Genomic DNA, 12,350 nt, shown 5'->3' on the forward strand with positions numbered 1-12,350 from the left:
ACGATTTTATTTGTTATTTTCCAAAAATTGTTAATCTTTGTTGTCCTGTATAACTCACTCTCTTTGCAGTTCAAATCAGCAGGTCAGTTGTGGTTGATGTGCTGATCAATCAGGAATATAATGAAAGATATGAAAACAAAACATCATCTGAGTACAAAGAGTTTGTTAGAAACTTCACCGAACAGGTAAATTACATGGTTTAGATATACTAAATTTAAGAGGTGGAACATCTTTTAGAATGCAAATTGATGGTTAATAAAAAAAGGACACAATGCATTATGTTAACGCTATTTCAGATGGCAGACTATTACCATGGAAAGAAGATACCAAACTTTAAAGAGGTGGTAGTCATTAGTGTCAGGTAATGTACTTTTCATTATCACTGTATTCTGATTACATTACTACATCATACACATAAATTATCATCCCAATACACATGGAGATATAGTTTTGTATTTACAAAATCTTTCATTTTTAATATGCAGTTTTACAATTTGGTGGGTGTTTGTTTCTTGTTCTTTGTCATAGACGAGGAGGCCCCTTGGCCAGATTTTTGGAGAACACTGTGGAAGCGGTAAGCAATCCAAATACCTTTCAATAAGATTTTGAGTTAGAAGTCAGATATAAATACTAGCCATCATCTGTTCTATCTTTATTTCAGATGATACTATCAGCCATGGCTATCTACACTGTAACACCAAGAGAACAAGGGTAATTACAAACCAGACACCTTTAAGGATCTTACAATGATAATGTGTTGTGCATCGGTAGGAGCCGATTTGGAAATTAGCAATTAGTTATTAATAATTATCAAAGAAATAATTAATATTCATAAAATTATTACTAGAAACTAGTAATTGGGGGCACCACCCTGTAAACAGGGACTAATTAACCAAACGTTTGAAATCTGTCTCAAAGGGGTGTTCACTTCAAATACCAATATTTATCATAATGGGATCATAAGGGAACAGTGAAGTTTTGATTCCAAGCACTGACCCACGCAACCAACAGTTATTAAAACATAATATGCACAATAAACCAGACAACTTCTCTTAAGCGTTTATTAAACTTTTGCATTATTAATTCACAATCAATATTACTTAATTAAAACAATTATCTATCATTAATCTCAGTTCTAAACTGTACACAAGCATAAACCGAAGTGGGTGTGTGGGTGTTTTTGTGTGCACTAGATAGCATAGACTAGGTGATGTTAGTGGCCGCTAATCCAACCTGATACTAGCTAACGCTAGGCTACAAACGTGTGTGCGTGTGCATACATGTGCGCGTGGCTGTGCGTGTGTGCACGTGGGCAGGTTCTGGCAGATTAAATACAACACCGATCAGACACTTGGCTACAAAAATTAGCAGGAAAATACTTTGGACGGTATTCATCAGCATTAAAAACTGTCACTCGTCCTTCAGGTGATAAGCAGCAACACAGATAGGTCTGTGAACTTTGCAAACAGTCAACATTAACAATGAGTTTACCCAATGGTCAAATTTAGAATGAACACACATCTGCTAAACTATCTCTGCCCAGATACTTCTGCCTCTTATGTGGGTCGCATCAGAGCAACCGGTGTGTTGACGATCCGTCCAGCTTCCCAGCTTTGGTGATGGTCGTTTTGCACTCTGTGGCGAGTGGTGGCTGTCTCGGCTTGCATCGGAGTGAGCAGCGCCTGAGCAGGCTTCGTTGGGCAGCGAAGGGCCAGCAAGTTGACTTGAGGAAGAAGAAAAAGAAGGGGAAAGTTGTTGTCAGCCATCTCCTTCGTGGGGTCTGTGTGTTAAACGTTGGTTAACACGAGGCGATCTCCTGGCCTCCGGCGTGAGGTGGGGGAGGAGTTGCGGGACCTGGTTCCACGCACGTCTGCATCCTTTGGTGAAATTACCGGAGTGCGATGTTAAAGAGGGAGATGGGGTTTTCTTTACTGGGTTTCTTCAGACCCAGACGAAGTCTGGGAGCTCATTTAAATTTGTTCTGCAAGAATATGGTCTGGATCTCCTCCGTTAGGATTTGAGTTCCCCTGGCAGAAAACTTGCAAGTCCGATCCGGAACAATTATCTTATAATAGGCGGGGTTTATACCACAATGTGGAGGGAAGCGACTTTTGTAAACAACCAAGGCTGCCGCTAATGAACGAGCGTTTGACTAAAAGTACCCAATATTTACAATTTTCTCTTTGAGTATTAGACTGGCCATACCAGGCTAAACAACTCTGGGGACTAAACGACTTAAACAGCACCAACTAACGGTGTGTTCAAACTAATTACATAAACCCCCTCTTTGATTGATGGTGTCCCAGCCATCAGGCTGAACAAAATAGAACTAAGACCGCCCACTCACAAACAAATACTGCCTATTAACAAGAAAAATAATTGAACGCGTTTAATGAATGACTGTGTGCATGTGTTTATGTGTAGCTGTTGAAGCGTTATATTAAATTTTGCACTTTAGCACATTATGGCTCAGCCAACTTGAACTACTGCTGTAGACCCTTTGGTTGGAACCAAGAGTAATGGTTGGTGGGCCAATGACCTTACGACGGATCTAGGCTTTGTTCCCAAGAGGCGCTGCTGTGTTTGCCTGGCGACGGTGGTTCTGCCAATGGTCTCAGCTGTTTGATAATGGAGATCAGCAGGCTCTCTTCTCAGACACAGTAGGTGTCTTTTTTAATCCCTGCAGACGGCATATTCCAGCCGCGTTGTTGTTGTTATAGGATATACTTGACTTTAAAAAGTAAATTATAGCTCATGAAAAGTTACTAAGAACACATAACAATTAAATAACAAAGGAAATGTGGACAAAACATAAAGGAAATTTGAGACTCTTGCACAGAGTAGTTGACCTGGAGGGCCAACCAAAGTAACTATCTGGTCAGTTCAGGTTTAAGTTCAGGTTTAAGCAATCTTTAGGGCCGAGAAAATGACCTCAGTTTTGTCTGAATGTAGAAATTAATATTACAGGACACCCAGACCTTAATGTCTTTAAGCCACTCATGAAGTTAAACTACGCAATTAGTTTAAAATGGCTTCACTGACAAATATAGCTGGGTGTCAACTGCATAACAATGGAAATGTATGTGGAAGTGAAAAGTATCAGTCCAATTATAGAACCTTGTTGAATTCCATGACTAACTTTTATGTATGAGTCGTTGTTAAAATTATCAAACTGAAATCCAGCAGGTAAGTATGACTTAAACCACCATAGTGGTGTTGCTTTACTTCAAATAACATGTTCCAATCTCTGTAAAAGAGTCTTGTGATTGATGCTGTCAAATGTAAGACTAAGCTCTAGCACAACACGTACAGAGGCAAGTCTATTGTCCGAGGCCACGAGAAGGTTGTTCATAACCTTCAGCAGTGCAGTTTGTGTGCAAATAATCATGAACATATATATATGTATATATATATATATAATGCAAAAACACCACCCCTGTTCCTAGTGTGACTAAACAAACCAAAGTCCAAAACACGATGTGCAGAAATCAGTGAACAAGGAAACTAAATCTTTCCCAGTCTCTGGGTTCTTATCAACAACGGCTATTTTCACAATACCAAAATCCAAACAGAAACGGAGTATCGCTAATTCTCAGAATATGATGCCGTGCTGCCGAGTCAGCTGCCAGAATGATGAGCAGGTCCATTGTTAAAAGAGCCTGGTCTCAATTGGTTATTCTGATTGGATAGCCAGACTAGGTGCCACTCCAATCAGGGCCACAGGAACTTCCAGGCAGACCTCCGAGCTGCATCCAGTACAACGTGAGGTCCCACACATCCTGCTTAACATAACTCAAAATGACAATTGTTAACACAGAATGGAGAGGGGGCGGGCCTACATCTGTACTACTTGAACTGTTAAAGGGCTTTGAGTGGTTGATAAGACTAGAGAAGCGCAATATAAATTCAGTACATTTACCATTTATTTACTAACAATGCTGAAATTCATCAAAACCATGTCACAAACATTGCATGTTTTCAACTACAAAATAATAAATTTACCCATACTGACTTGTTTTTACTCCAGTGTTAGGGTCATACATGATGTGGTTTTAGCAATTTCAAACAACGCCAGCTCTGAAGATCTATATGAGGACAACTTCAAAGCTGTTGAGGAGGCTGTTGGCGAGCTTGTTGACTGCATAGATGGTAAGACACACACTCAATTCATACATAACTAGGGATGTACATTTAAAAAAAAAGTTGCACTATTCACTGTTTACCAGCTCAGATGGTACAAATGTCAAGGCAGAGGTAGACCCTCACTAGAGTGGCAGCCTATGGAAGTGCATCTGATCAAAAGACCCTTTTAACTGTTCAACTGATGGCATAAAAACAGTTATCTGTTAGCGGTTAAAAAGTAAATTTTGTACATACCTATACATATCCATACATAGTATTCACTATTAAGATACCATGAGATCACAACCATGTTAATTCAATTAAGATTTGTTAGCAGCAAACATGAAGGGTTCATGATGTATTATAAGATATTACTCCATGGATGATCTCTGAGAGAGACTTCTCTTCTCCTCCTACAGTCACATGACCTGTCAGGACTTCATTCACCATATACTTACTTTATAGTTTATATTATATCAGATGAAATATGTTGATTTAAACCAGTGATACACAGATAATTTGTCTTTGATTATTGAGTCTTTTCAGAGCCTTACCACTTTGATTTTACTTGTATTTATAAATAACATTATTTTCAATAAAGTAACTGTCTTAGACCAAACTGTTTTTTAATATTGTTAAATAAAAAAAGGTGAAGAGCCAAATGTAGTTTGGCCAATAGAAACGCTGATGAGCATGTCACATGTATGTTTACTGTAGGTGGACTGAAGTACAGCAAATATGATCTGTGTTTATAATGGATTAAAAATGATTTTAATCTTTTATAACTTGAGACTAATTTGTGCTTTGTAAGTTAAATTCAACTTAAATAATGGTGATGAATTGGTATTTTGGATATTTATAGTTAATTTGATATCACAATATCAGACTTTCATATGTAAATGAATTGAAGGCTGCATGGTGACTCTGTTATGAAACAGTTTAGAACCACTTTTACAATATATTTCACAACACTGCAGAACCACATATTTTCATGAAATACATTCATGCCCCAAATATTTGATTTGAAAAAAGAAAAACAATCAATAGGAATTCAAGAACTCTAATTTATTAAAATAATAAATCATGTTACTGAACATTTAGATGACTGACATTAACAAGAACACTTTACATGAAACAAAAGAACAGTGCAATAACACACTAACAGGTGGACCGAAGCTTCACCGTCCCTGACAGTGGGTTTTAAAGGTGTCATATGTCAACCGTCAACCATGAATTTTACAGTAATTCCGTTCAGCCTGACATCAAGTCTTCAGTGCCAGACTGATTTCCACATACTCGTACTACGTCTACCATAACCGAGCAAGAATCCTTGTTCCGGGGACGCGACGTGAACAAGCGTACATAGCTCGCACCACGGCGGTGATGTCACTGAGAGAAATAGGACTTTTCTGGGCTTTTTCTGAGCTTTGGAATAGTTTTACCAAGATTAAATCTCCATAACTTGAAAATACACAATACAAAGAGGGAATAAAGGACAATGTCCACTTTCATTCATTACAACTCTGTCTGAAAGTGTTTTTCTTTTTTCCTGTGAAAATCATATTTTAACATACTGTTAACAGCATTTCACCTGTTGTGGTATGTACACATGATTGTTTTTTCTTTGGAATTTTCAGGATGTCCTTACAATGTCACAACTTCACCCATTGTGAATACAACAGAGTTGGATTTGCAATGTAAGTATAAGTTTACCGTGTGTGTGGGTTTGAGTGTGTGAGCAGCTTTCATGAAATTCATCCTTGATTTCTGGCATGAGTAAATTTAATAGATGTTTTGGTCATTTGGAGTTTCTGTTGTTGCTTCAGCTTAATAGCCATTCACTTGAATTTCCAGTCAGGAACAAATTTTTCTGATTATTGTGACACCGCATACATGCCCTATACTATACTGCGGATACTGAAGGGGTCAAAACTATGTCAACACCTGTACTACAGTACATAGAACAACTCTATTGTTGGACTAATGCTTTTAGGCTTAAAAAGCATTAGACCTTGGCCATGGAACAAGAAACATTCAAATAGTGTAGGTATGAGGATGAAAAGACCCCCACAAAAAACACTAACCATATGCATTCACATGCAATTCACCACTACATCCAATGTGGCTCTTCCACTGATAATCTAGAGATATTTAGGAACCACTCTGAAAAACTCAGTAGCTCATTGAAAAGTCCTCATCCCTTGGCATCACAGATAAACTTTTAAAATGGAAAATATAGACTTTTCACATTTGATCTCACAGAAGGGATTCAACCCAGCTGGTAATATGCTTTCAATTAAATTTTATTAAATTTTATTTGTCTAGTTCCAAATCATAACATACAGTATCTCAAGGCACTTTACTGATAAGGTTGAGACCTTACAATATTACATAGAAACCCAACAACTCCTACAATGTGCAAGTACTTGGCTACTGTGAAGAAGAAAAAAACTAACTCCCTTTTAGCAGAAAGAAATTTCTAGCATAAGCGAACTCAGTTGTGGATGGCCATCTGTCACGACCGGTCCAAAGGTGCTAGAGGAAAGCATTTTGGATTTTCTATTTTAACCGTTCCCTCACCATGCAACAGGAATAATGTTCTTCGTATGGTTCCAAAATATCTTTTCACTTATGTGGTTTTGAAGTGGTTTGAATGTATTTGTATATTTTTATGATGATTTGTTTTTGTTTTTTGTGTTGTATCTTGTCTCATTCGATGCATAGCACTTCATAAAGTATTTCTATGCCTCATCAAATAGTTTCTTAAAGTGTGGACTGTTGAGTTTGGTACTTAAACAGTGAGCTAAGATTAATTTCAGGGTTTTACAAATTTGAAACAGTTTCTCCCATGCTCCATTTTCCTTTGTGACTTCTTCATATTTTCATGTTTGTATTAAGGGACATTACAATCAAATGTATGCATGGGTGTGTATATTAAAATTACCACTTAAGGAATACATACTAGCCTGCTATTATAAATACCCAGCTTCTCCAACTAGTGAATCATTTTGCTGCAATTAAATATTTAAAGCATCAGATAAGAGTCATGAATCATGTTTGAATTAACATTGAAATTGTTTCTCTCATCAGCTCTTTGTGAAAAGTTTTTGAGCGATTCAGATATTGCTGAATACTACGAACCTGTGTCGGTTAATGGAGCAATCACATGTGTGACTGTATGTAACAGTCTACATTTAAATCCTAAAACATGCTACAATAAGGGAATCTGCCAAGTCTACAAGGACATTGGACCTCTTTGCCAGTAAGCCAACCGTCACTTTGATGATTTTAAACTCTTTTGTTTAATATGTATAAAAAAGAACAACTGAATTTTCAATCTGCCTTAGATCTAGTGTTGCTAACAAATTAACCTAGTGAGTGCACCAGTAGCTTACCCGATTAAGCCTTTTGTTTTTTGGCGTGTCTTCTTCCTGTGAGGGTTATATATTTCAAGTCATTATTTAGATAATTCCAGTGTTCATCAACCTGCATCTTATAAAAAAGAAATGATGCAGGTAATAAAATTACCAAAAAACCATGAAATTTGCAAAAGAGTTACAAATCAAACAGTCATCCACCCATGTTTATTTCAATAAATATCTTATTATACTTTTTTTTATTAGACTTTCTCAGTGTTGCCTTGATGAACTTGTTCAGCACAGCTTTAAACTGTTGTTAAACTTCTTTTTTCTTTCTCTGTTTCAGTTGTCAAAATGTGAATTCCACCTGGTACTTGGACAATGACTGTAGATTCCCTATACAGAGGACTGCTTTCTACGCAGGGCTAAGTGTGACACTTGCTTGTCTGTTAGTGACTGTGGGAGCCTTGACTACATATATGCTGATCAACAAACACAAGCAAGCACAGTAAGCTCCCTGATTTATCGGCTGTTAGTCAGAAAAGTGTTTTCATGTGATGTTATGTTTACTGAAACTATTCAAAAAAAATAAATTGAACACCTAAAGGGGCAGTAGGTCCTTTTTAGCAATACACTTTTTGTAAATATTAGCAAATATTTCGGCACCATATGCTAGATGTTGGTTCTAAATTTGATATTTGCTGCAAGTAAAATATGAAATATGTTAGAGCAGAAGACTGTGGCCAATACTATTTCCACAAATTTGAGGCTGTTTCTCAGTTGAAAAAAATAAGGCCATGGGCAAGGATTTTCTGCAGATTGTTGTAATGAAAGCTGAAAGAGTGGTAAGTTTCCTTTGTCTGCAGGAGAAGGGACATAGAAGATAACTTGGTGAAACAGTGGATGAATGAGGACTTTGAGTGGTCCAGATCCAACAGCCAAGCTGACACAAACAATGCTGGTAAGTTTGTAATCAACAAGAATTGTCAACGTCTAGTTATCCAACACTTTATTATTATTATTACTGATTTCATATTTTTACAACATTAAATGTATAATGAGAGTCAATGGGAGCGATGTTTAAATGTTAATATCTAAAAAATTAAAAGGCCTGAAGTATTCATACTTCATGGACAGTTGTCCCATACATTTGAAAGCATGGCCTTATGTACTTTAAGGGCCGTAACTCAATTGGAAGCAAACTTTGGAATGTTGTACATACAATCCCCCGGCACAAGTGTGTAAAATTTCATCTTTCAGGAAATTAAACTTGGAATGCAAGTTTTCGGTGACAATGCGCATGACATGTCTGACAAACAGGCATCTCCTCTGTTCCAGTCGAAAATAAATCAAAAAGTCCCAGACTAATACGCTAGGCTCAGACATACCTATATGAGTAAATGAAATGGAAATGCTCTGTAACATGCAGTCTCTTCCACACACGGGTCACCAATCCCCTGTTAGCAGATAAACACAAATTAAACCCTGGAAGCACATGTCTATAATAAAACTTAGAATAATGTATATTTACAAAGTTTATATTTTAATGACACAGCTGCTGCATGTTCAAAATCTAAATAACGTTTATGATTGCATACTGCTAACTTTTCATTGTCTAGCCTACAGAATAAGATAAATGTTAAACTTTAAGCAAAAAAATTAACCATACCTCAGGTACAGGTATTAACACTTCAGTTTAAAGAAGAAAAACTTAACACGCACCAACTAAAAGTTATTTACTGTTGGATTTGATGAAGTTTCAGACAGAAAAATGTATATATAATTTCAACATGGTTCATTCACCCCTCCAGAAATTTACTAACTTCCTGATTGTAAGACATCTGTTCAGGTTTGCATAAATATTTTTGCCGATACAGCCTGGCACTAAGGGAAAAAAATACCTGGTCCACATAGTTAACTTAGAAGTTACCTCACATACAGGGTTCAGGAAATAAAGAGGTTGATCAAGTTTGTGATTTCCCTTATGTTACGAGCAAAGCCTGGCCCTTTAAGCATGTGGCTTCATGGGTGTTTGACTAGTAGACAGGGAAGAATGTTGGTGCTGCTGTGTTGTATTTGTTGTTTTGTACGGTTAGCTGCAGCCACAGTGAGAATAGGCTCCACATATCTATCCATGTTATTAAACTGTTTTATGGGCACTGTGAGCAGTGAGAGACCAAAGAATAAGGCTGTCTATGTTCGCCAAAGTACCGAAATAAAGTGCCCCATTCTATATTTCATACATGATCTGGACTTGTTACCACCAATGAGCCAAGGCTAAGTGAGCAAACTATATACCAGAGGTCTCCTTACTACGGTTCGGAGCTGTGAAGCTGGTGAGGTAAAACCTAGCTTAATGTGAGGCCTAGTATGTCACACAAAACTTGGCCCTTAGAAAATTTGTCCCATAGACAATTTACACACACTGCACAGCACTCGACTGGCTGGACCACCGTTACACATCCACAACAAAACAAAAAATGCAACAAGAATTAAATCCCCCTTCCAAATAGTCGAGTTTGGTGACATTCTGTACTTGATTGTCCTGGTGTTTTGTATCATAGTGCCATTTTATGTTATATTCTTTAATAATGGCAACGCCAGGTCCACAAACAAGGCAAACTGGTTTACCACTAATGCTAGTAAACAAATTCTCTGCCCCCCCTGTCTTGAAAGCCCCTGTTTTCGGAGTCCACTTTTCATTGAGCCATTTCTTTTGAGAAGCTTATTTAAATTTAATTAAAATTGACGAGCGCAGATGACTTCTGATCTCAGCTGGGTTTGCAGGTCTTGGCATGCTAGCTGTTGCAGTGTATTCGCGGACTTGTAGTATCGGCGATGTGCGTCCTATATACCGACGGGCCAGTTATGATAGACATACGATACATATAACTGTAACAAAGGCCGCCTTCTGCTATAAGGGATCCCAAGACGTGTGGGATATGTAGTCCGTCCAGTGAGTTCTTGGTCAACCTTTAGGTCCCCTCCCAGTTGGATGTGCCCAGTAAACCTCCACAGGAAGGCGCCCAGAAGGCATCATGACAAGATACCCGAACCACCTCAATTGACTCCTAATCTTATCTCAAAGGCTGAACCAAGCCACTCTACGAAGGAAACTCATTTCGGTCGCTTGTATTTGCGATTCTTGTTCTTTCGGTCACTACTCAGAGCTCATGGCTCAGCTCCCTCCTCACCACAACGGAGCGGTACATTGCCCGCATTACTGCGGCCCCAATCTGTCTGTCGATCTCCCTCTCAATTTTCCACTCACTCGTGATCAAGACCCAGAGATACTTAAATTCCTTCACTTGGGGCAGCAACTCACCCCAAACCCAAAGACCACAATCCATCGTTTTCCAGCAGAAAACCATAGCCTCTGACTTGGAGGTGCTGATACTCATATAAATAGGTTAAATGTAGCTAACCACATAGTTGGATAACTTTGGCCATTAAATGAAAAATCCATCAATGAAAAATATTGCATTCATTTAGCAGACGCTTTTGTCCAAAGCGACTTACAATAAGTACATCCAACCATGAAGATATTACCCAAAAGTGCAAGAATCATATAAATATTTTGTCAAATAGGTAAAAACAGCTTCAAGTGCTCATTTTAGAGATTGAAGCATGTTGGACATGGCATATCCTGTGCAAAGAATACACTGCACACTATAGGTTGCTGGGTAAGCAAAGCAGTCAGTACAGAGGGGTATGAAAAGGTAAGGGGACATTAGACATTGTACTCTTACATCGATTTATTTTGGCTCCTGAAAATTTCATTTGACTCCTAAATAGTTTGGGTTTAGGAGCCAATAGCTCCTATATATATTTATTGGTCGGGAGCCCTGATACCCTCTCCGGGAAACGATTAACTCAAAACACGTGATCCCAGAGCCTCTAAGCGACCTGCATCACTGTCTGATTGGCACAAGGAAATTAATGAGCTGGTTTGGTGAAAAGGTCAGTGACCACTAGGATGTCCACAGACCACAGTTTGCTGTCCTCCATTGACCAAAGATACATGCACACTAACTCCATCAGGCCAAGGTCATGACACTTTCCAAGGGTGCACGAAGAGTAGATTCTGGTGGCTTTCCAAACAAATCTCTGACAACATCTGACGTATGTCTGTAAATCCTTCCTCATATCATCCTCGGAAGCTTTACATTTGATGAAGATGCAACAGTTGACAATTTACAGTCTGAGTTGTCAAATCCTGCCACACACTGGGGCAGTCTGAAAAAGTCTCCACTCAGTGAACAGTCAGACTGTCACTATCAGCGAATATTTCCTTTCGATCCGCTATAGCTGTCGGTTCTGTGTGTGCAGAAAGACAAAATTCAGATTTTTCAGCGCAGTCACCAGGCACTGGCTGTAGCAATAGTGCGTGTCGTTTGAATGTGTAGCGAATTTCTGCAGTCTGTATGGTTTTATGTTTTTTATATCAACATTTGAGTGGGGTTGGTGTTGTTGGGTTTGAAAATAGGGCCGGTGTGTATTGCAAATGCAAGGCCCGTTTTTTGAACCCAGTCCTTCACTGACTGAAATTTATTCTGGTGGATTGTGTGTGAATCTCTTATAATTACCACCACCCCCCTTCTGTTTGTGTTCTGTGCTTTTTTTTTTAGGAGATTACAGAAATCCTTCATTCATATATGAAGAATCAGCCAGCCACAGAGAGATTACAGGTGATTTTGGACAGCCTATACCTGACTACCAGCTGACTCAACCAGATTTGGATACTAACAGCAGACAGTCCAGTCCATTTTCCACGCGTAGTCTATCCCTACCACCAACATCTCACTCCTCATCCAACCTGCCGGTCAGTGCATGTCTACAGGGAGAGTATCAGCGTTTAATGGTGTTTGA

The 12,350-nt window shown here is 38.5% G+C and overlaps 1 protein-coding gene across 5 annotated transcripts in view; it reads left to right on the plus strand.

Annotated features, from left to right (window-relative positions):
* LOC118307104 (mucin-2) overlaps window positions 1–12,350 on the plus strand; it is a 34,638-nt gene that overhangs the window by 20,666 nt on the left and 1,622 nt on the right. For 4 of the 5 annotated variants that reach the window (XM_047331672.1, XM_047331682.1, XM_047331680.1 and 1 more), the window contains 10 exons: window positions 70–185; window positions 297–361; window positions 529–574; window positions 662–711; window positions 4,028–4,149; window positions 5,760–5,819; window positions 7,213–7,384; window positions 7,828–7,989; window positions 8,348–8,442; window positions 12,110–12,303. In XM_047331672.1, the coding sequence (XP_047187628.1) occupies window positions 70–185; window positions 297–361; window positions 529–574; window positions 662–711; window positions 4,028–4,149; window positions 5,760–5,819; window positions 7,213–7,384; window positions 7,828–7,989; window positions 8,348–8,442; window positions 12,110–12,303 (1,082 nt within the window). The remainder of the gene's footprint in view (window positions 1–69; window positions 186–296; window positions 362–528; window positions 575–661; window positions 712–4,027; window positions 4,150–5,759; window positions 5,820–7,212; window positions 7,385–7,827; window positions 7,990–8,347; window positions 8,443–12,109; window positions 12,304–12,350) is intronic. The other variant, XM_035629875.2, reaches the window with a different exon arrangement.

Source organism: Scophthalmus maximus, chromosome 1 (genome assembly GCF_022379125.1).
Source record: "Scophthalmus maximus strain ysfricsl-2021 chromosome 1, ASM2237912v1, whole genome shotgun sequence".
NCBI classification, from domain to species: Eukaryota; Metazoa; Chordata; class Actinopteri; order Pleuronectiformes; family Scophthalmidae; genus Scophthalmus; species Scophthalmus maximus.